Here is a 25631-nt window from a genome sequence, read left to right as displayed (position 1 = left end):
TCTCTGCTTTTAACATACTCAATGACTGAGCTTCCACAGCCCTCTGGGGTACAGAATTCCAAAGATTCACAACCCTCTGAGTAAGGAAATTTCTCCTTATCTCTGTTCTAAGTGGCTTCCCTCTTATTTTGAAATTGTGCCCCCTGGTTCTAGATTCCCCAACCTGGGGAAACATCTTACCTGCATCTACCCTGTCTATCCCTGTAAGCATTTTGCAGGTTTCAATGAGATCACCTCTCTTTCTTCGAAACTCTAGAGAATACAGGCCCAGTTTCCCCAATCTCTCTTCATAGGACAGTCCCGACAGCTGATCCCCAGAGATGGAGACAGAGAAGTTGAGGAAGAGAAGGGAAGTGTCGGAAATAGACCATGTAAAGGTGAGAGAAGGGTGGAAATTGGAAGCAAAGTTGATAAAGTTTTCCAGTTCGGGGCGGGAGCAGGAAGCGTCACCGATACTGTCATCAATGTACTGGAGAAAGAGGTGAGGGAGGGGGCCTGAGTCAGACTGGAACAAGAATGTTTGACATATCCCACAAAATGGTGTTGCGACGGGTACCCATCGCAACACCATTTATTTGAAGGAAGTGAGTGGAGTTGAAGGAGAAGTTTTTCAATGTAAGAACAAGTTCAACCAGGTGGAGGAGGAGGGTGGTGGTGGATGGGGACAGGTTGGGTTTCTGTTCATGGAAAAAGCAAAAAGCCCTCAGACCGTCCTGGTGGGTGGGGGGTGGGGATGGAGGTGTAGAGAGATTGGAGTCCATAGTGAAGAGGTGGTGGTTAGGGCCAGGCAACTGGAAATTATCAAAATAAAGTAGGGCGTGCAAAGATTCATGGATGTAGGTGGGAAGAGACGGGACCAGGGGAGAAAAGATAGTCAAGATAGGAAGAAACAAGTTCAGTGGGGCAGGAACAGGCTGAAGCGATGGGTCTACCAGGACCGTCCTGTTTGTGGATTTTGGGAAGGAGGGAGAAGCAGACTGTCTGGGGTTATGGGACTATGAGGCTGGAAGCTGTGGAGGGAAGATCTTTGGAGGAGATGAGGTCAGTGACAGTCCTGGAAACAGTGGCTTGATGTTCGGTGGTGGGGTCATGGTCCAGGAGGAGGTAGGAAGAAGTGTTTTAAGAGTTGGCACTCAGCAAGATAGAAGTCGGTACGACAGACAACAGCTGCACGACCCTTGTCAGCAGATTTGATCACAGTGTTGGGGTTAGACCTGAGAGAGAACACTGGCTCTGGACTAATGCTTTGTCTTTTACTACAACTGTTAGCACTCCCTTTGCCTTTGTTCTATGACATCTGTCATTTTATATCTCCTGTCCTCTGCCCCATCACACACCTCCCCTTTTGTTGTTCTTCCCCTTTCCCCTTTCATTTGCTGAAAGCCCATTACATTTCTAACCTTTGCCAGTTCCGATGAAAGGTCACAAACCTAAAACATTAACTCTGTTCCTCTCTCCACAGCTGCTGAGTATTTCCAGCACTTTTTGTTTTTATTTCAGATATCCAGCATCCGCAGTATCTTGCTTTTATATTAGAATAGGAGAGAGGTTGGACCTTGGTGAAGGTATAAATTAGTGGAAAATAAGTACAATCAACTATCAACTTGGAAGCAAATGGGGGAAACCTGATAACCGTGAGCATTTATTTAGTGGGAGAAAATATGTCAACTTGTTCAGATGTTCAGGATGCTTAGCCCTGCCAAATGCAATGGACATGTTCAAGATCACAGTTCCAGAGGTACATAACATGCCAACAAGATCACCAGTGCTCTCATGCCCACATCTCTGTCCTCCGGATTGCTGCAGTGTTCCAGTGAACATGAACGCAAGCTCGAGGAACAGCATCTCATTTATCAATTAAGCACGCTACAGCCTGCTGGACTGAACATTGAGTTCAGTAATTTCAGAGCATGATGGGGGCCCCCCCCCCTTTTTTATATTTATTTTTCGTTATTTTTTTTATTTTTTTTTTTAAGTTTGTTTCTACTTTGCCTACCCACTTTTGTTTTCATGTTTGTGCTTTGGGCCAGGGCTGTTCATTTTTCTGTCAATTAACACCCTCTGCACTAATGCTTTGTCTTTCACCACACCATTAACATACCGTTTGCCTATGCTCCATGACCTCCTGGTCAGTTATTCTGTGTGACCTTGTCCTGTCAACACCTCTGATGCTATCTCTTGCCCCCACCGCCCCCCCCCCCCCCGCTTTATTGCTTAAAAGCTGCTACATTTCTCATATTTGCCAGTTCTGATGAAGGGTCACTGACCTGAAATGTTAACTCTGCTTCTCTCTCCGCAGATGCTGCCAGACCTCCTGAGTAATTCCAGCATTTCTTGTTGATATTTAAGATCACCAGTGGTATGGCCATGCCAAAAATCTATACTGCTGATCACTGCTGGGCGGCACAGTGGTGCAGTGGTTAGCACTGCAGCCTCACCGCTCCAGCGACCCAGGTTCAATTCTGGGTACTGCCTGTGTGGAGTTTGCAAGTTCTCCCTGTGTCTGCGTGGGTTTTCTCCGGGTGCTCCGGTTTCCTCCCACAAGCCAAAAGACTTGCAGGTTGGTAGGTAAATTGGCCATTATAAATTGCCACTAGTATAGGTAGGTGGTAGGGAAATATAGGGACAGGTGGGGATGTTTGGTAGGAATATGGGATTAGTGTAGGATTAGTATAAATGGGTGGTTGATGGTCGGCACAGACTCGGTGGGCCGAAGGGCCTGTTTCAGTGCTGTATCTCTAAACTAAATTGATCATGTTAAGACTTTGAAGGGAATGAGAGCTAATTGCAGGTTTCATGTTTTCTGGTTGATTTAGAACAAAATTATAAATGAATTCTTCATATGCACATCTACTATTTCGCCGTAAATGGTAGATACTGTAAATTTGAAAAGTACCAATGTTAAGAAAATGGGTTGTTAGTCGTTCTTAGCAATAGAGTAAACACAAACTAATTTCTCAGGAGGACTGCTGGTCTTGGAGGTAAGATAGGTTGAAGAGATGATAAACTATAGAAAGAGGATCAAAGGCACTCATTAGGATGATAAATGGAATATCATCAAGACTAGAAAGCATTTTGGAGTCCACAGAGCAGAGATTTGAGCAGAATTGGGCGGGATATGTGTGCTTGTGTTTTTAAAATTTAGTTTTGAAGTTGGTGAATTGGCAAGCAATTCATAGTGACGTGACAACAAGCAGCAACTTCAGAATAATCCATAAATCAAGGGGAGATTAGATAGATGGATATTAAAGAAGGTTGGATTACTGCAGAGGGTGCAGACTGGTAATTGAGCCTACCTTAAGATTTCTAAGAACAATATCCAGGTCTCTCAAATCCACAGCACAATCCCAGTAGTTGTCCTGGGGTCAGCCCTTGGATGTGACATACACCACCCTTGGTACCCACCATTACAGACCTTGTTGGATGGAGTTTGGGAATATAATTTGCTTGGAGATAGTTGTACTACTACAGCCATGTCCCTGACACCGGCCTGCCTCCTGTGATGAAAAATCTCTGCATGCTGACATTGGGGAGCCTCTTCATGAAACCCACCCATTTGTGAGGGGACTCATCCACATTTCTGGAAAGAAAATTGCCTTTCTTCAGGAGTCCAATCAGCTCTCCTTACTGTGGGAGTCCAGCTAAATCCTTGACGAAATTCGGGCCCTTCGCTTTGCTCATTCACTTAAATGGAATTCTATTTTAGCGGAGTGCATGCTTCATTCACTTATTTATTTTCAGATGCAAGGGAAGAGGAAACTAATGAAGGAAAATGTTATCCAGTATAGATAAATTGACTGTCTATAGTTTTCCTAAAACATTCTCTTCCAGATACAGCGTGGGTGGGGATTGAGGAAGTAAAAGAAAAATGCTTTGTATATGTTCTCTGACATTGGCAATTGGTGGATCTGAGATATGACAAATAAAATGTTCACTACCTGATAAAACAGTCAATGATTTTGAAGTACTTTATAATCAGAAGTAATTCTGTTTGGTTTCATAAATTTTTTTAAAGGAAAAGTGGTGAATTCTTATATCATAACTAATATAGCTTTTTGTTTTGTTCCAAAATTTGAGAACTTTTCAAAATGTACTATATCTGTTTTTTTTTCCTTTTAGGAAACAATAAGAATTGCTCAGCCTATTATGTTAGGAAAAGTTATTAATTATTTTGAAAACTACAATCCAGATGATACAGAGGATTACAAAACTGCCTTTGGCTATGCTGCTGGAATAGCACTTTGCACGCTATTTTTGTCAATTCTACATCATCTATATTTCTTTCAAGTACAAAGGAGTGGGATGAAACTGAGAGTGGCAATGTGTCACATGATTTACAGAAAGGTAACCATTTCACTTGTTGATTATTGGCACTGTTTTAGAGGTGTACAGCTTCGAAATGTTGAATTTTTGATCTATACATAAGGATAGAAATACTTTGCTTCACAAAGAACATTTGCTTCCATATAATGTATTATTTTTGAAGTGTAGTAACTGTAGTTAAAACCTTTATATTTGCAAACATGTAATGAAAATAGACTTTCTTCTCTCAACCCAAACCAAGCAAATTTTTAACTTAATTTTTTTTCCAGAGATAGTTGGTTTCTCTAAGGGTATCATTATAGTACTGCTTTTGCATTGATTTTGAAGTAGTATCAGATATATATTGATGAGCCCGTGCCTTCTCCTGCCTAGGCCATAAGCTCTGGAATTCCTTCCATAACCTCTCTGACTCTCTACCTTTCTTCCGTTAAGGCACTCCTTAAAATCTCCCTCTTTGACTAAGCTTTGGTCACCTGCCCTAATATGACCTTATTCACCTTGGTGTCTAATTTTTCTTTATAATGCTCCTGTGAAGTGCTTTTGGTGACTTTTTCTTACTTTAAAAACTGTGCAGAAATGTAAGTTGTTGTTGACAACAACATTGTAATTCAGGAACAAAAACAAGAAATGCTGGATTCACTCAGCAGGTCTGGCAGCATCTGTGGAAAGAGAAGCAGAGTTAACGTTTCGGGTCAGTGACCCTTCTTCGGAACTGACAAATATTAGAAAAGTCACAGATTATAAACAAGTGAGGTGGGGGTTGGGCAAGAGATAACAAAGGAGAAGGTGCAGATTGGACCAGGCCACATAGCTGACCAAAAGGTCACGGAGCAAAGGCAAACAATATGTTAATGGTGTGTTCTCCCCAAAATATCCCATATCTTGCCTTCCTCAGTCCCTGCACTGAGCAAATATTCATCCTCATATGCTGTTTAATCTCCATCTCTGGTCGTCTTGTCCTCTCTTTTGCATTCACTGCCTTCCTATAGTCTCAGCTCTATTGGCTGTTGGGGGAATTTCTGTATTGGGCCTTGGACTTTTCTTTTTCTTCCCCAACTCGGATGTCTATGCCAGATTTTCTGACAGATGCTCTGGATACATCCTCAGTGGTGTGGGCACCTACCACATAAAAGCAAATAAGAGAGCCTCCACCTCATCCTTGAAAGTTTGCCAGGGTCAGTGTTGGAGGTTCCCAGCAGGTGCAACCCTGGTGTAAGCCTCAGTGTTGCTGGCCTGTAGATTGCTGGAGCCACTGTGTTTAAGTATGACTGGAGTCGGACAGCATAGAAACAGGCCCTTCGGCCACCGCGTCCATGCCGACCGTAATGCCTGTCTATACTAATCCCACCTGCCTGCATTAACTCCCTATCCCGCTAAGGCTTGCTCATTCAAGTACCTGTCCAGATGCCTCCTAAATGTTGCTACTATTCCTGCCTCCACCACCTCCTCAGGCAGCTCATTCCAGATACCCATTATTCTTTGTGTGAAAAATGTACCCCTTTGATCCCCTTTAAACCTCCTCCCTCGCACCTTCAATCTATGCCCTCTAGTTTTACTCACCCCTATCATGGGAAACAGACTCTGGCTATCTACCCTATCTATGCCTCTCATAATTTTATATACCTCTATCATGTCCCCTCTCAGCCTCCTTCGCTCCAGGGAAAACAGACCCAGCCTATCCAATCTCGCTTTATAACTCAAGCCCTCCAAACCAGGCAACATCCTTGTGAATCTTTTCTGCACCCTCTCTAGCTTAATCACATCTTTCCTGTAGTGCGGCAACCAGAACTGCACACAGTACTCCGAATGCGGCCTAACCAACGTTATGTACAACTGTAACATGACGTCCTAACTCTTGTACTCAATGCCTCGGCCGATGAAGGCAAGCATGCCATACACCACCTTCACCACCCTGTCTACCTGTGTTGCCACTTTCAGGGAACTATGTACCTGCACCCCAAGGCCTGTCGGCTCTGCAGCACTCCCCAGGGCCCTGCCGTTCACTATGTGTCCTGCCCTGGTTTAACTTCCCAAAATGTATCACTTTGCACTTGTCTGCCTTAAATTCCATTTGTCGATCCCTTGCCCACTTTCCCAGTTTATCTATATCCTGTTGTAACCTGAGACAACCTTCTTCACTGGCCACTATACCACCAATTTTGGTGCCATCTGCAAGCCTACTAGTCATGCCTCCTACATTCACATCCAAGTCATACAAACAACAGAGGGCCCAGCACCGATCCCTGTGGAACACCACTGGTCACCGGCCTCCAATCTGAAAAACAACCCTCCACTACCACCCTCTGCTTCCTATCACCAAGCCAATTTTGTATCCAATTTGCTAGCTCACCCTGGATCTCATGTGTTCAAACCTTCTGGACCAGCCTACCATGCGGGACCTTGTCGAAGGCTTTGCTAAAGTCCATGTAGACAACGTCCATCGCCCTGCCCTCGTCAGTCCTCTTGGTCACCTCCTCAAAAAACTCAATCAAATTCGTGAGACATGATTTCCCATGCACAAAGCCATGCTGGCTATCCCTAATCAGACCTTGCCTTTCCAAATGCATATAAATCTTGTCTCCCAGAATCCCTTCCAATAACATTCCCACCACTGATGTAAGGTTCATCAGCCTGTAGTTCCCTGGCTTATCCCTGCTGCCCTTCTTAAATAAAGGCACAACATTAGCTATCCACCAGTCTTCCGGTACCTCACCCGTGGCTAATCATACAAAAATCTCTGCCAGGGCCCCAGCAATCTCCTCCCTTGCTTCCCAAAGCATCCGAGGATATACCTGGTCAGGCCCTGGGGATTTATCCACCTCAATGTGCTTCAAAACCTCCAACACCTCCTCCTTTTTAATGTTGATATGCTCCAGGATATAGGTGTTCTCTCCATTGAGCTCTCTAGCTTCCATGACCACCTCCACGGTAAATACAGACGCGAAGTATTCATTTAAGACCTCGCCCATTTCCCGTGGCTCCACACATCGATTACCACACTGATCCTTAAGGGCACCTACTGTCTCCCTAGCTACCCTTTTACTCTTGATATACTTATAGAATCTTTTAGGATTCTCCTTTATCTTATCTGCCAGGGAAATCTCATGGCCCCTTTTCGCCCTCCTAATTTCCTTCTCAAGTGTAGTCCTACATCCCCCATACTCCTTGAGGGACTCGCTCGATCCCAGCTGCCTAAACCTGACATATGCCTCCTTCTTTGTCCTGACCAGACCCTCAATATCTCTCGTCAACCAAGGTTTCCTAGACTTGCCAGCCTTGCCCTTCCATCTGACAGGAACATGCTGGCCCTGAACTCTTCCTATCTCACTTTTAAAAGCCTCCCACTTGCCAGAAGTCCCTTTACCTGTAAACAGCCTCTCCCATTCAACTTTTGAGAGTTCCTGTCTGATGCTATTAAAATTAACCTTCCCCCAATTTAGGACTTCAACCTGAGGACCAGTCCTATCCTTTTCCATAACTATCTTGAAGCTAATAGATTTATGGTCACTGGTTCCAAAGTGCTCCCCCACTGACACATCAACCACCTGCCCAGCTGCAATTCCTAAGAGGAGGTCGAATGTAGCCCCTTCTCTAGTTGGGCCATCCACATACTGCTTCAGAAAACTATCCTCGACACACTTAACAAATTCTTCCCCATCTGATCCCTTAGCACTAAGGCAGTCCCAGTCAATATTAGGGAAGTTAAAATCACCTACTATTACAACCCTATAATTCCTACACCTATCTGTGATTTCCCTACATATATGCTCCTCCAACTCCCTCTGAATATTGGGGGGCCTATAGTATAATCCCATCAAAGTGATCACCCCTTTCTTATTTCTAGGTTCTACCCATATGGCCTCGCTGGACATTCCCCTCCAGGATATCCTCTCTAGGTACTGCCGTGATGTCCTCCCTAATCAATAGTGCAACTCCCCCTCCTCTCTTACCCCCATCTCTGTCACGCCGGAAGCATCGGTACCCCGGAACATTGAACTGCCAGTCCTGCCCATCTCTCAACCACGTTTCATAATAGCTATAATATCACAATCCCATGTACCGATCCATGCACTGAGTTCATCTGCCTTACCTGTAAGGCTTCTTGCATTAAAGTAAATGCAGTTTAGCCTACCAGACCTTCCACACTCCCTGTCCTGCCCCTTTTCGGCCTGCCTACTGGACTTGCTTCCTTTAACCTCTACATTTGCCTCAACTATCTCATCGGAGAGACTACTATTTTGGGTCCCACCCCCCTGCCAGACTAGTTTAAACCCTCCCGAGTAGTACTAGCGAACCTCCCCGCAAGGATATTGGTCCCCTTCCAGTTCAGATGCAACCCGTCCCTCTTGTACAGGTCACCTCTGCACCAGAAGAGATCCCAATGATCCAAGTAGCTGAAGCCCTCCCTCCTACACCAGCTCTTCAGCCATGCATTAATTTGCCTTATCCTCCTATTCCTACCCTCACTAGCACGTGGCACGGAGTAATCCTGAGATTATAACCTTAGAGGTCCTGCTTTTTAACCTTCTGCCTAACTCCCTATATTCACTTTGCAGGACCTCATCTCTCTTCCTGCCTATGTCGTTAGTACCAATATGGACCACGACCTCTGGCTGCTCACCCTCCCCTTTCAGAATGTCCTGCAGCCGTTCCGAGACATACTTTACTCTAGCACCAGGGAGGCAACTTGTGTTTTTGTTATTGCTGGATTTTCTTCAAAGCATGATGGTATCTGAAGTCTTTGTACTTTACCACTTGATAACCTGTACCTATAACAATTGGAATCTTCTCAAAGAATCCACCCGAGGGCAGGGAGATAGAAACCTTTACATGCCAGATTTGTATTTGAAATTACATTCTTCAAAGTTTTTAAATGATAAGAGCATACTTTCAAAGATTTATATGGATTTTATGAGGTGATGCTTGTGGAGCCTGGCCTTGTAAAAGTTACCATATATTACTGGTAGGCAGGTACGTGAATCTCTCATGCACTTGTGTGAAAAACAGTCTTTTGTCTGATTCCTTTCAGTTGTAATGCATGGGAGTAAGTCTTGCAAAAACATGAGTAACCAAAATAAGTAAATCCTACTGACATCAGTGTCACAAATAGTGAATGCAATTAAAGTACAAAACATTCCTTGTTACTTACAAACTACCTTTTGGCATTAATTTAGAATAATAACTTTGTATATTTCAGGCACTTCGTCTCAGCAACATTGCACTGACAAAAACGACGACAGGTCAGATAGTAAACCTGTTATCCAATGATGTAAACAGGTTTGATCAGGTAATGAGTACTGTAATTGATTATTGAAAGGGGGGTTGGGGGAGGTTTGTGAGAATGTCACAATTCATAACCATTGTTTTTTTCCCTTCTTTGTAAGTGTAGCCTACTTTCCTGATTTAAAAAAAAGCATTATACTGGGACTTTGCCAATTGTATATTGATAAGATTGAGTCCATTGTATTGTTACATTCTACAAAATCATAACTCATTCTTTGTTGCATGAACCCTGCCCCACAAGTGACTCTTGTTCATCACCCCCATACTCACTGAACTCCTTTAGGTTTGTGTCCCTGACATGCAGAACTCAAGATCCTTGCCCTTGTTTAGTAATGACTCCACCATCATCTCTTTCAACTCCCTCTGCACCTCCCCCCACCCCCCCCCCCCCCCCCCAGCCAAACAACACCTCTTTAGCCTCCTCCAAGCATATGCATTTTGGCCCACTTACTGTAATCACCTGTGTCTCCCTCCTTCCACCAACGGTAGCAAAATCAACAGGTATATCAGCCCTACTGTCTGGAATACTTTCCTTAACTCCTCTAACTGCCTTGTTATTTTTCTGTCCTCTTTTAAAAACTTCTTCAATGCCTACCTTTTCAATTCTGGTTTAAGTAATTACCCCTAACTATTCAATGACTATTTATCTTTATTTTCTCCTCTGTAACGCTCCTTGGGATATTCACCAAGTTAAAGGCTGTAGAAGAAGTGACTTGAGCTTTTAATGGTACATAAAGTTTACACATAGAATTTTCTATTTAAGTTGATGTCGGGTATCACAGGAGAGCCTGTGGGGAGTGCACTGGGTGCCATACAGAGCAGGAGCAGCTGATAGTGGCACATGTGGAGGAAGATGTTGATGACTGGTGGGTCAGAATGTGTTGTCTTCTGGCTGATTTATCACTGCAAATTGTTGAAGGCCTTAGGGAGGGTGCAGAGGAGATTAACTGGAGTGATACCTGGGATGAGAGACTATAGAAGCTGGGATTCCTTGTCTTAGAGCAGAGAAGGTTAAGGGGAGATTTGATAAAGTTGTTCAGAATCATGAACGGCTTTGATTGAGTAAATAAGGACAAACTGTTTTCAGTGGCAGAAGGGTCGGTGACTAAAAGACATGAGGTCAAAACAATTTATGCAGTGAGTTATGATGATCAGAAATGCCCTACCAGAAAGGCTGTTGGTAGCAAATTCAATAATTTTCAAAGTGAGTTTCGCTAATTACTCGAAAGGGAGAAATTTACAGGGCTATAAGGTACTAAATGTATAGCTCTTTCAGAGTTGGTACAGGCATAATTCCTGTGCTGTATCATTCTATGGTTTTAAGACTGCCATTAATTTTAACATCTAAGAAAAACAGCATGAAACCAGCTTTTCTGCTTCCACTTGGGTACAGGACAGACACAGCACATTTGAAATTCACTCTGCCTATCCAGGCACCTTTTATGTCAAAATTTGGTGTCCCAGGACATTTTGGGGGCCTAATTTAATCCCCAGCACCACCCTGCCCTTGGGAAGGCCCAAAAATTGAGCATAGGACAGGAGAGTCACCTGTTGCTGCAAGCCTGAGGGACTCCAGCCAATCCCTGGCATTGTGTCCTTAAAAGTAGGAAAGAAACTTTCCTGAAGGTTGCTGCCTGCCTCTTTCCAGTCTTCGAAGCAGACAGGAGCAGGGGCAAGACCTTAAGGCCTGATTCTTCTGGGTGCCCTACCAGCAGAACGATGGAGAAATGAAATGGGAGGGGTACCCCTCATTTCTGTGGCCGTGTGGCAATTGCAGTTTCAGATGCTCTGCCTATCTTGGGAAGTGCTGGATGCCTATGTAAAGGGAACAAAGACCCAGTTTTATGGTCTCCACCCCAATTCTGGACATTAGCACCTGGAGAATAAATTATCCCTCGTACTAGTGACAGGGAAATTGGCTCTGATTTCTTTAAAAGACAGCAACAAGTTATGTATCTGAAACTTGGATTTTTTTTCTAAATGTAAGCTATTTTCAGGGAAACATTTAACAGTATTTTGAACCTATGGCCTTAAAAAAACTGATAGACATGGGTGCTTAAATATTTGTCCAGAATTTATTTTTAGCATGCTAAGTACTTGTGTCCTAATATACCAAAGAGCAGTTTTAGTGCCTGTGTTGTTAGTTTACCAAATTGTGTGTCTTTATATTATAATACTTTTTGAGTGCAATTTTCCTCTTAACTTATTATTTCAAAAAAGATTTTTTTTAATGGTGCTTGTATTTTATCCCAACTGTTATAGGTAACCATATTCCTGCATTTTCTATGGATTGGACCATTGCAAGCAATTGCAGTGGTAGCACTACTCTGGCACGAAATTGGACCATCTTGCATGGCTGGAATGGCTGTACTTCTTATCCTGATGCCCATACAAACCGTTTTTGGCAAGTGGTTTTCAGTACTGAGGTATGATCATTTTTACAAAAGCCTATTTTGAAGTAAAATTTGAAAAGTTTTCTTGTGGGTTTTAGAGGGGATTACTGAATCTTTTTTAAATGCTCGATTTAAGCTTGATTTTTTTTAGAGATTATTTTCACATTTGAGCAAATGTTTTTGCTATGGTTCTATTTGCATCACAAATTTCAACTTCCAATCTCAGTTTCTTTTTATGTATTCAATCTCTGGATTTGGTTATCGCTAGCAAGGCCAGCATTTATTGCCCAGCCCTTGTTGCTCTTGAGAAAGATGTGGTGAGCCATCTGCTTGAGCCTCTGCAGTTCTTGAGGTGAAGGCGCACCTATAATTTCATTAAGCAGAGAGTTCCAGAATTTCATCTCAGTGACCATGAAGAAACGGCTCTTTATATCTTATTTTGGATGGCGCGTGGCTTGGAGGGGAACTTGGAGGTGATGGTGTTGCCATGCACCTGCTGTCCTTTTCCTTGCGGTGGAGATGGCGGGTTTGGGAGATTTTGCCAAAGAATCCACAGGAGAGTTTTTCCCCCGATTCCCACTGACATCAGTTTTGCTGGCGTTGCGCTTGTTTGAATGCTGGGGTTGTGGCAGGGGGCCCCAGAAAATTCTTCAGGAGAGCCACCACGACCCCCGACACCGAAAAGACCCTACCGGCAGTGGCGAGGCCTCGGTGCGACCCCCTCGCTGCTCGGCAGCGGGGCCTTCATTTTAACATTAAAATGAATTGAAACATGCAAATAAACTTAACCTTGTCCCATGCCGGGGTGGGGGGAGGCTGGGAAAGGGCCTACAGCTTTTATTTAATATTTTTGAAGACAATGTAAAATAAAGTTACTTTAAAAATTAAAATTTCTTCTAAGCGCTTGAAGCTCTTTAAAAATGGTGCCAGTGCCTGTGCGGTGGCGCCGGATGCCATTGCCAGGGATGGAGCGGCCGCCCCCGCTACGTCATCGGGACGGCCATTCTGCCCCCTCCATTTAAGTGAGGCCCCGCGCGAAATATCTCCGACTTCAAAGCGTGCCACCGCGATTTGCGACGCGCTAGCAAAATTCAGGCCACTGTCTTTGATGCCAAGGGCAGTCACTCCCACGTCACCTCTGGAATTCTGCTCTTGTATCCATGTTTGCACCAAGACTGTGGTGAGGTCTGGAACCCAGTGGCCCTAGCTGAATACAAATTTTTATTTATTTTTTTTAATTTTGAGATACAGCACTGAAACAGGCCCTTTGGCCCACCGAGTCTGTGCTGACCGAAAACCACCCATTTATACTAATCCCACATCAATCCCATATTCCCTACCGCAACCTCACCATTCTCCTACCTACACTAGGGCCAATTTACAATGGCCAATTTACCTATCAACCTGCAAGTCTTTGGCTGTGGGAGGAAACCGGAGCACCCGGTGGAAACCCATGCGGTCACAGGGAGAACTCCACACAGACAGTACCCAGAACTGAACCCGGGTCGCTGGAGCTGTGAGGCTGCGGTGCTAACCACTGTGCCGCCTGACTGGGGGTAATTCTGGCTGCAGGTAGGATTGTGCCTATCCAAGTGTCATTAGTGTTGATATATTTGACATAACTTACTTACATCATTTGAACAACTGGCTGTTAAGATGTTAATGTGCTAACAATGATGTTGCCATGCAGACTTAAATAATAGCCATTTGTCTGTTTTGGCAATCATATATCACTTCACATCCATTGTGTTGGATAGTCTTTGATCGTTTTTTGACTGAATCGTAGAATAATAGAACGGTTACAGCACAGAAGGAGGTCATCCGGCCAGTCGTGTGTGTGCTGGCTCTCTGAAGTAGCAACCTACCTGGTGCCAATGCCCCGCTTTTCCCCCGTAGCCCTGCACATTCTTCCTTTTCAGATGATCAATTCCTTCTTGAATGCCTCGATTGAAACTGCCTCCACCACACTCTCAGGCACTGCATTCCAGATCTTAACCAAAAGTTAGGATAAAAAAGTTTCTCTGCATGTCACCATTGCTTCTTTTGCCAATTGCCTTAAATCTGTGCCCTCTGGTTCTCGATCCTTGCAGCAATGGGAATAGCTTCTCCCTATCTACTCAGTGCAGACCTCTGATGATTTTGAACACCTCTATCAAATCTCCTCTCTTCTCTTCTCCAAGGAAAACAGTCCCAACTTCTCCAATCTATCTTTGTAACTGAAGTTCCTCATCCCTCGAACCATCCTTGTGAATCTTTTTTGCGCCCTCTTTACTGCCTTCACATCCTTCCTAAAGTGTGGTGCCAGAACTAGACACAATACTCCATCTGAGGCTGAACCAGTATTCTATACAAGTTTAACATAACGATCTTGCTTTTTCACTCTATGCCACTAAATAAAGCCAAGGATGCTGCATGCTTTATTAGCTGTGCTCTCATCTTGTCCTGTCACCTTCAATGATTTATGCATATATATACCCAGGACCCTCTGCTCCTGCATCCACTTTAGTATTGTACCCTTTATTTGATATTGTCTCTCCGCGTTCTTTCTACCAAAATGAATCACTTCAACGCTTCTCTGCATTAAATTTCATCTGCCACTTGTATGCCCATTCCACCAACTTGTCTATGTCCTTTTGAAGTTGTACGCTATCCTCCTCAATGCTACAATACTTCCAAGTTTTGTAGTGTCCACAAATTTCAAAATTGTGCCCTGTACACTAAGGTCTAGGTCATTAATATATATCAGGAAGAGCAGGGGTCCTGACACCAACCCCTGGGGAACTCCACTATAAACCTTCCTCCTGTCCAAAAAATCCTCAGATTCATTGACAGGATTGCGGCTGCCTGCAATGAATTTGGCCTAACCATCACCCTCAAGAAAACTAACATCGTGCGACAGGACGTCAGAAATGCTCCATCCATCAATATCGGCGACCACGCTCTGGAATTGGTTCAAGAGTTCACCTACCTAGGCTCAACTATCACCAGTAACCTGTCTCTCGATGCAGAAATCAACAAGCACATGGGAAAGGCGTCTGCTGCTATATCCAGACTGGCCAAGAGAGTGTGGGAAAATGGCCTTATGAGCCGCATGGAAGATGGCAGGATCCCCAAGGACGCATTGTACAGCGAGCCCGTCACTGGTATCAGACCCATCGGCCGTCCATGTCTCCGCTTTAAAGACGTCTGCAAACGTGACATGAAGTCCTGCGACATTGATCACAAGTCGTGGGAGTCAGTTGCCAGCGATCGCCAGAGCTGGCGGACAGCTATAAAGGCGGGGCTAAAGAAAGGCGAGTCTAAGAGACTTAGCAGTTGGCAGGAAAAGAGGCAGAAGCGCAAGGGGAGAGCCAACTGTGTAACAGCCCCGACAACCAATTTTATCTGCAGCGCCTGTGGAAGAATCTGTCACTCTAGAATTGGCCTTTATCGCCACTCCAGGCGCTGCTCCACCAATCACTGACCACCTCTAGGCGCTTACCCATTGTCTCTCAAGACAAGGAGGCCAAAGAAAGTCCAAAAAACCTCCATTAAGCACTACTGTCTGTTTCCTGTCACTCAGCCAATTTGCATCCATATTGTTACTGTACCTTTTATTCTATGAGCTCTAACTTTACTCACAAGTCTGTTGTGTGGCACTTTATCAACTGCCTTTTGAAAGTCCATGTACACCACATCAAAAGCATTACCCTCATCAATCTAATATAAAAGCAAAATACTGCAGATGCTGGAAATCTGAAATAAAAACAAGAAATGCCGGAAATATTCAGGTCTGGCAGCATCTGTGGAGAGAGACGCAGAGTTAACATTTCGGGCCAGTGACCCTTCTTCAGAACTGACCAATATTAGAAATGTACAAGATTTTAAGCAAGTAAAGTGGGGGTAGAGTAAGCGATAACAAAAGAGGTGTTGATAGGACAAGGCCACAGAGAATAACTGACCAGAAGGTCATGGAACAAAGGCAAATGTATGTTAATGGTGTGCTGAAAGACAAAGTATTAGTACAGAGAGAGTGTGAATTTACTGTAAAGCACAAAGCACTCCAAGCACAAACATTAAAAAAAAAGTTTTAAAAACTTTTTTAAAAAACCTGAAACCGTGGGTAGGCACAGTAGAAACAAACTAAACACACTAAAAAAAACCTAAAATAAAAATAATCAAATACAAAAGAAAAAATGAAAAATAAAACTAAACATAAAAAGGGGGAGGGGGGGGGTGCTCGCCGTGCTCTGAAATGATTGAACTCTATGTTCAGTCCAGCAGGCTGTAGAGTGCCTAATTGGTAAAAGAGATACCATTCCTCGAGCTGGCATTGATGTTCGCTGGAACACTGCAGCAATCCCAGGACTGAGGGGTGGGGGATAGTGGTGGTGGTGGTGTTGAAATGGCCAGCAAACGGAAGCTCGGGGGCATGCTTATGGACTGAGCGGAGATGTTCCACAAAGCGGTCACCCAATCTGCGTTTGGTCTCCCCAATGTAGAGAGACCACATTGTGAGCAGCGAATACAGTATACTAAATTGAAAGGAGTACAAGTAAATCGCTGCTTCACCCTCATCAATCTTCTCTATTCCGTCATCAAAAAACTCAAGCAAATTAGTTAAACACGATTTGCCCTCGACTGTAAACAATAGAGAATAAGTAAATAAATAGAGAATAAAACACAGGGTAGGCGGTAGCGAAGTGGTATTATCACTGGACTAGTAACCCAGAGACCCAGGGTATTTCTCTGGGGACATGGGTTTGAATCCCACCACAGCAGAAGGCGGAATTTGAATTTAATTAATAAATCTGGAATTAAAAAGCTAGTCTAACGATGGCCATGAAACCATTGTCGATTGTTGTAAAAACCCATCTGGTTCACTAATGTCCTTTAGGGAAGGAAATCTGCTGTCCTTACCTGGTCTGCCCTACATGTGACTCCAGACCCACAGCAATGTGGTTAACTCTTAAATGCCCTCTGAAATGGCCTAGCAAGCCACTCAGTTGTACCTAACCATGACAAAGTCAATAAAAAGGAATGAAACCGGACGGACCACCCGGCATCGACTGAGGCACCGGAAACGACAATGGCAAACCCAGCCCTGTCGACCCTGCAAAGTCCTCCTTACTAACATCTGGGGGCTTGTGCCAAAGTTGGGAGAGCTGTCCCACAGACTAGTCGAGCAACAGCCTAACATAGTCATACTCACAGAATCATACCTTACAGACAATGTCCCAGACACTGCTATCACTATCCCCGGGTATGTCCTGTCCCACCGGCAGGACAGACCCACCAGAGGCGGTGGCACAGTGGGATACAGTAGGGATTAGTTGCCCTGGGAGTCCTCAACATCGACTCCGGTCCTCATGAAGTCTCATGGCATCAGGTCAAACATGGGCAAGGTAACCTCCTACTGATTGCCACCTACCGCCCTCCCTCAGCTGATGACTCAGTACTCCTCCATGTTGAACACCACTTGAAGGAAGCGCTGAGGGTGGCAAGGGCACAAAATGTACTCTGGGTGGGGGACTTCAATGACCATCACCAAGAGTGGCTCGGTAGCACTACTACTGACCGAGCTGGCTGAGTCCAAAAGGACATAGCTGCGAGACTGGGTCTGTGGCAGGTGGTGGGGGAACCAACAGGAGTGAAGAATATACTGGACCTCGTCATCACCAATCTGCCTGCCGCAGATGCTTCTGTCCATGACAGTATTGGTAGGTGTGACCACCGCACAGTCCTTGTGGAGACGAAGTCCCGCCTTCACATTGAGGATACCGTCCATCGTGTTGTGTGGCACTATCACCATGGGAAATGGGATAGATTTCGAACAGATCTCGCAATGCAAAACTGGGCATCCATGAGGCGCTGTGGGCCATCAGCAGCAGAATTGTACTCAACCACAATCTGTAACCTCATGGCCTGGCATATCCCTCACTCTACCATTACCATCAAGCCAGGAGACCAACCCATGTTCAATGAAGAGTGCAGGAGGGCATGCCAGGAGCAGCACTAGGCATACCTCAAAATGAGGTGTCGACCTGGTGAAGCTACAACACAGGACTACTTGCATGCCAAACTGCATAAGCAGCATGCGATAGACAGAGCTAAACGATCCCATAACCAACGGATCAGATCTAAGCTCTGCAGTCCTGCCACATCCAGCCGTGAATGGTGGTGGACAATTAAACAACTAACTGGAGGAGGTGGCTCCACGAATATCCCCGTCCTCAATGATGGGGGAACCCAGCACATCAGTATGAAAGATAAGGCTGAAGCATTTGCAACAATCTTCAGCCAGAAGTGCCGAGTTGATGATCCATCTCGGCCTCCTCCTGAAGTCCCCAGCATCACAGATGCCAAACTTCAGCCAATTCGATTCACTCCACGTGATATCAAGAAACGACTGAAGGCACTGGATACTGCAAAAGCTATGGGCCCTGACAATATTCCGGCAATAGTACTGAAGACCTGTGCTCCAGAACTTGCCGCACCCCTAGCCAAGCTGTTCCAGTACAGCTACAACACTGGTATCTACCCTGCAATGTGGAAAATTGCCCAGGTACGTCCTGTACACAAAAAGCAGGACAAGTCCAACCCAGCCAACTACCGCCCCATCAGCCTACTCTCAATCATCAGAAGATGTCATCAAGAGTGCCATCAAGCGGCTCTTGCTTAGCAATAACCTGCTCAGTGACGTTCAGTTTGGGTTCCGCCAGGGCCACTCAGCTCCTGACCTCATTACAGCCTTGGTTCAAACATGGACAAAAGAGCTGAACTCGAGGTGAGGTGAGAGTGACTGCCCTTGACATCAAGGCAGCATTTGACCAAGTATGGCATCAAGGAGCCCTAGAAAAACTGAGGTCAATGGGAATCGGGGGAAACCCCTCCACTCGCTGGAGTCATACCTAGCACAAAGGAAGATGGTTGTGGTTGTTGGAGGTCAATCATCTGAGCTCCAGGACATCACTGCAGGAGTTCTTCAGGGTAGTGTCCTCGGCCCAACCATCTTCAGCTGCTTCATCAATGACCTTCCTTCAATCATAAGGTCAGAAGTTGCATATCCGTAGGCATTAAACGAATTAGAGTTTTAAGTTTAATAAAGTTCAACCTTTTTCTTTAACCTAAGAAAACCTGTTTGGCTAGTTTCTTTGCCTTATAATTGCAAGTTAGTGAACAAGGATTCACTAAGGGGCAGCCAAAGAAACGGTGTGATAAAATAAAATCCTGTTACAGTAAGACCAGATGAAGTCTGGTCCCTTTCTCACCTGGTTGTAACAACAGGCTGTGAAATATTGCAGTTTAATGACTCTTAACTGGCTAGTCTCATCAAGTTTTTCCTTGGTCTACCTCCAGAGAGATAGAAGAAGTACACATTTGAAATGCAAGAACATCCATTTCAGATTATATGGGGACAACTATTAAGTCCTGGTTTATGAAGTGGGATATTGGATTGTTTAGGAACATCCAGAAACATAAGGTACTCAGAATACTTTCAGGAGTGACTAGCACCACTGTACCCAAGGGAATACCTAAACCAAGACCTGGTGCTTGTACTACCTGCCCTTCTTGGTTCCAGCATCTGATCAGTGGGATGAGGGCGGAAAATCCAAGACTTGATCTTCTCCCTTTTCTCTCTCTCCTCATAAAATTACTTTTAATTTTATGGCTAAACCAAGAAATTTGCTGAATTGGTCCATGGAAAAGATAAAAGAGGTGGAATCATTTGAGTTTTTCAACACAGGAGGAGGTCATTCAGCCCATCATTCTTGTGCTGGCTCTCTGAAGGAGCTACCAATTAGTCTCATTGTCCTGTAAATCTTTCTTTAAGTAGTAATCCCAATTCCCTTTTGAAAGTTACTATTGAATCTGCTTCCACCACCCTTTCAGGCAGTGTATTCTGGATCACAATGACTCACTGTGAAAAAACCTCTCCATCTTTTTAATAAAAACAGAAAGTGCTGTCAGCAGGTCAGGCAATATCTGTGGAGAAAGAAGCAGAGTTAACGTTTCAGGTCTGTGACCTTTCATCAGAACTGGCAAAGGTAAGAAAAGAATTAGATTTTAAGCAAGTGAAGTGGGGGGGGTGTTGGTGGGAAAGAGAACAAAAGGGAAGATGTGTGATAGGGCAGAGGGCAGGAGAGATCAAATAACAAAGCTGTCATGGAACAAAGGCAAAGAGTGTGGTAATACTTGTGGTGAAAGATGAAACATTAGTCCAGAGAGAGTGTTAATTGCAGGGTAATGAGCAACACTGTCCACATGAAGAAACAGGCACATGGTTAAAAAAATTAAATAAAATTTAAAAAAAAATAGAGAAATATGAAAAAGGCCAGTCATGCTCTGAAATTGTTGAACTCAAGGTTGAGTCCGCGAGGCAGTGGACTGCCTAATCAAAAGATCAGGTGTTACTCCTTGAGCTTGTGTTGATGTTCCCTGGAACGCTGCAACAGGCTAAGGGCAGAAATGTGGGCATGAGAGCAGCGGGTGGGGAGGGTGGGTTGGCGGTGGGGGGGGAGGGGGGGGGGGGTTGGCGGTGGTGGGTGTTGAAATGGCAAGCAACCGGAAGCTCAGGGTCATGCTTTGGGACTGAGCAAAGGTATTCTGCAAAACGGTCACCCAATTTGCGTTTGGTCTCTCCATTGTAGAGCCGACCGCATTGTGAGCAGCGAATACAGTGTACTAAATTGAAGGAAGTATGAGTAAATAGCTGCTTCACCTGGAAGGAATGTTTGGGGCCTTGGATGGTGAGGAGAGAGGAGGTAAAAGGCAGGTATTACACCTCCTGCAATCGCATGGGAAGGTGCCATGGCTTTTTCCTGGCTTTATTGCCAATTGTGAAATTTGCTAAATTTCTGAACTCTGGTTAGCAGCCAGTGGAAACTGTTTCTCATTTTCTACTCTATCAATTCACCTCTATTAAATCTACCGTTTTCTGCTCTAAGATGAGAACAGGTCTAGCTTTAGTCTTTCAAGATAAATGAAACCTTTATCCCTGGTACCATGCCTAATTCCTCAGATTCTACAAGCATGTGGACATCGTCAGCATCCAGGCTTGAGCTGGTAATTGCCTCACCTCCTTACTCCCCAAAGCCTTTCTGTTACCTACAAGGTACAAATCAAGAATGTGATGGAAAACTCGCCAATTACTTAGAAGCTTAGAACATAGAGATAGGAACAGGAGTAGGCTTCAACTGCACTTTCCTGCCTGTTCCCCCTAATCTTCAACTCCCCTATAGTTCAAAAATCTGTCTATCACAGCCTTGAATATATTCAATTCCCCAGCCTCCATAGCTTTCTGGGGTAGCGAATTCCAAAGATTCACAATCCTCAGAAGAAATTCATCCTTGTCTCCGTCTTGAATGGGTGACCCCTTTTTCTGAAACTATGTCTCCTAGTTCTAGATACCTCCACGAGGGGAAACATCCTCTCAGCACCTTCCTTGTCACGTCCCTCAGTCTTGTGTTTCAATAAGATTAACTCTCATTGTTCTAAACTCTAGTGAGTGTAGGTCCAACCTGCTTAACATTTCCTCAAAAAACAATCTCTTCATTGCAGGAATCAACCCAGTGAACCTTCTGCTACTCCTCCTATTTCTTGTGTTCTTGAGTTCTCTGACCTGCCTTCAATATAAGTATATTCTTCCTTCAGTAAGGAGACCAAAACTGTGCGCAGTTCTCTAGGTGTGGTCCACCACGATCCTGTACAGCTGTAGCAAGACATCGTTACTTTATACTCCCATCCCCTTGCAATGGCCAACATTCCATTTGCTTTCCTATATTACTTGCATATTGACTTTTTGTGTTTGGTGGACCCCAAGATTCCTCTGTACTGCAGCATTTTGCAGTCTCTCTTAATTATAAATAATAATCTCCTTTTCTGTTCTTCCTATCGAAGTGGATAACCTTATATTTTCCTGCAGATTACTCCTTCTGCCAAATTTTTGCCCACTCATTCAACCTATCTGTATCCCTTTGCAGACACTTTGTGTCCTCCTCCCAATTTGCTTTCCGACCTATCTTTGTATCGTTTGCAAATTTGGCTACAATACACAGTCCCTTCATCCAAATCATTAATATTGATTTTAAATAGTTGAGGCCCCAGCACTGATCCCTGTGGCACCCCCACTATTTACAATTTGTCGACCTGAAAATGACCCATTTATCCTGACTCTTTTTGTTACCTGTTAGTTAGCCAATCCTCTATCCTAATATATTGCCCAAAACCGTGAGCCCTTATCTTGTGCAGTAACCTTTTACATGGCATCTTATGGAATTCCTTTTGGAAACCCAAATACACTACATCTACTGGTTCCCCTTTACCCACCATGATTGTTACATCCTTAAAGAACTCTAATAAATTTGTCAAAGAAGATTTCCCTTTCATAAAACCATGTTGACTTTGCTTGATTGCATTATGATTTTTTTTAAATGTCCTGCTACTACATCCTTAATAATGGATTCCAGCATTTTCCCAAGGACAGCTGTTAGGCTAACTGGCCTATAGTTTCCTGCTTTCTGTCTCCCTCCTTTCTTGAATAGGGGCATTACATTTGTGGTTTTCTAATCTGTTGGGACCTTTCCAGAACCAAGGGAATTTTGGAAGATTGCAACCAATGCATCCGCTATCTCTGCAGCCACTACTTTTAAGACCCGAGGATGTAGGCCAACAGATCCAGGGGATTTGTCAGCCTTTAGTCCCATTAGTTTGCCGAGTACTTTTTCTCCCGTAATAATTCTTTTAAGTTCCTTTCTCCCATTTGCTTCCTGATTTTCTAATATTATTGGGATGCTTATAGTATCTTCTACCATGAAGACAGATACAAAATATTTGTTCAAAATCACTGCCATTTTGTTCAAAGTCTCTGCCATTTCCTTGTTCCCCATTAATAATTCTCATATTTCATCCTATAAGGGACCAACATTTAATTTAGGTGCTCTTTTATATATACTTGTAGAAGCTCTTACTATCTGTTTTATATTTCTTGCTAGTTTACTCTCATAATCTATTTTCTCCCTTTTTTTAGTCATCTTTTGCTGGTTTCTAAGATTTTCACAATCTTCTGCCCTACCATTAATCTTTGCAACATTGTGTGCCTTTTCTTTCAATTTGATACCATCCTTAACTTCCTTAGTTAGCAATGAATGGTTCATCCTTCTCGCAGAGTCTTTCTTTCTCAATGAAATATATCTTTGTTGAGTTATGCAATTTCTCCGTCAGTATCTGCTAATTTACGGTCTTGCCTTTCGATCTATTTTCTCAACTCTGTCTTCAAGCCTTTGCCATTATTTAAGTTTTGGACACTAGTTTCAAACCCAAGTTTCTCACCCTCAAACTGAATGTGAAATTAATTCATCATGTTATGATCTCTATTGCCTATGAGATCATTAATCCTGTCTCACTGCACTATCCACGACAAGGTAGCCTGCTTAATGGGCACCCCATCCACCACCTTAAAAAAAAAATTCACTCTGTTCACCATTGGCAAAACAAGATGTACTATAGCAATTTTCCAAGGCTTCTTCAACAGCACCTCCCAAACCTGCAACTTCTACCACCTAGAAGGATAAGGGCAGCAGGCACGTGGAAATAGCACCACTTCCAAGTCATGCACCATCCTGATTTGGAAATATATTGCTGTTCCTTCATTGTCACTGAGCAGAATTCTTGGAATCCCTACCTAACAACATTGTGGGAGTACCTTCGCCACATGGATCTCAGTGTTTCAAGAAGGTGGCCCACTCCCTTCTCAAGGGCATTTAGGGTCAGCAATAAATCCTGGCCTTGCCAGCGACACCCATATCTCATGAATGAATAATTTTTTTTCCAGAAGTGTCCTCTCAGATTCTGCTGCTATTTACCTGAATGTTTATTACATTTCCAGACAACTTTGAAGTTATGTCCCCTATTACCAAAGTCCAAGTCATTAATGTATATTAAAAAGAACAGTGGTCTTAATACAGACACTGCTGTATACTCCCCTCCAGTCTGAAAAACAACCATTGACTGCTACTCTCTGTTTTCTGTCTTGTAACTAATTTTGTATCTGCGCTGCCACTACCCTTTATTCCCATGGCTATCAATTTTGCAAATAAGTCTATTATCTGGCACTTTATCAAATGCCTTTTGAAAGTCCATATACAAACCAACTGCATTACCTTCATCAATGCTCTTTGTTGTTTCATCAAAGAACTCAAGTTAGACACAGTTTGCCTTTAACAAATTCATGTTGCCTGTCATTTATTAACCCTGTTCTTCTAAGCAACAGTTAAGTTTGTCCCGGATTATGGTCTCACTGGTATTAGTATTTGAAAACAGCATTGAATTAGTATATTCATAGCATATGTAACATGCTGGTTGGATGGAGGATTAAAGGTTTTTGACTCGTACTGAAAAATTGAGCTGACTCTGAACACTAAAAGGAATTGGGCATTCGGTCATTAGGGAAGACAAAGAATAAAACGTTGTAGGGTAAACCCTTCACTCCCATGTTGGAGCTGGCTTGGAAAATAGTGGGGAAAGGCAATGTACCCAAACATGTTGTGAATGCACTGTTCAGTATTTTACAGTTGGGCAGTACGTGGGCAGCAGGAGTCATAGAGAGATGCAGCATTGAAACAGGCCCTTCGGCCCACTGTGCTGACCAACAGCCACCCATTTATACTAATCCTGCATTAATCCCATATTCCCTACCACATCCTCACCATCCTCCTACCACCTGCGTACACTAGGGGCAATTTACAATGGCCAATTTACCTATCAACCTGCAAGTCTTTGGCTGTGGAAGGAAACTGGAGCACCCGGCGGAAACCCACGTGGTCACGGAGAACTTGCAAACTCCGCACAGGAAGTAATTGGCTGAGACAGAAAATAGAGAGTAATAATGAAAGATTGTTTTTCAGTTTGGAGGGAAGTATGTGACAGTATCGCCCCAAGGTTGGTTTTCGAACCTTTGCTCTTTTGATGTATATTAATAAATTGGACTTAGTAAGCGAGTAATTTCAAAGTTTGCAGACGACACAAAACACAGAAATGTAGTAAATGGAAGGATAGTCGCAAACTTGAAGAGAGTATGGACAGACTGGTGAAATGGGCAGAAACATGGCAGATGATGTTTAATGCATGGAAGCATGAAGTGATGCATTTTGGAAGGAAAAATTAGGAGAGGAAATATTAGCTGGTTCAATTTTAAAGAGGGTGTAAGAGCTGCAAGTTCACATATACAAATCTTTAAAGGTGGCAGAACATGTTGATAAATCTGTTTAAAAAAGCATACTGGATCCTTGGCTTTATAAATGAAGGCATACAGTACAAAGGCAAAGAAGTTATGCGAAATCTTTATAAATCGCTGGTTCAACCTTAGCTGAAGTATTGTGTTCATTTCTGGGCACCATACTTTAGGAAGGATGTCAAGACCTTGGTGAGGGTGCAGAGGAGATTTATTTGAATGGTGCCAGGGATGAGCGACTTCAGTTATGTGGAGAGACTGGAGAAGCTAGGGTTGCAGTGTGGGTGTACCTACCTCCCATGGACTGCAGCGGTTCAAGAAGGCAGCTTACCACCACCTGCTGGCCTAGCCGGCAACGCTCACATCCCATGAATGAATAAAAAAAAAGTTTTAGCTGTAATTTCATGTCTGCCATAAAGAGT

General features: G+C 43.8%; 1 protein-coding gene across 5 annotated transcripts in view; it reads left to right on the top strand.

Moving 5' to 3' along the window:
• abcc4 (ATP binding cassette subfamily C member 4 (PEL blood group)) overlaps window positions 1–25631 on the top strand; it is a 566891-nt gene that overhangs the window by 105031 nt on the left and 436229 nt on the right. For all 5 annotated transcript variants that reach the window (XM_068034379.1, XM_068034378.1, XM_068034377.1 and 2 more), the window contains exons 4-6: window positions 4120–4344; window positions 9521–9610; window positions 11869–12032. In XM_068034379.1, coding sequence (XP_067890480.1) covers window positions 4120–4344; window positions 9521–9610; window positions 11869–12032 — 479 coding nt within the window. The remainder of the gene's footprint in view (window positions 1–4119; window positions 4345–9520; window positions 9611–11868; window positions 12033–25631) is intronic.

This window comes from Heterodontus francisci, chromosome 6, assembly GCF_036365525.1.
Source record: "Heterodontus francisci isolate sHetFra1 chromosome 6, sHetFra1.hap1, whole genome shotgun sequence".
Lineage (NCBI taxonomy): Eukaryota > Metazoa > Chordata > Chondrichthyes > Heterodontiformes > Heterodontidae > Heterodontus > Heterodontus francisci.
This window is presented reverse-complemented; position numbering and strand designations above follow the sequence as displayed.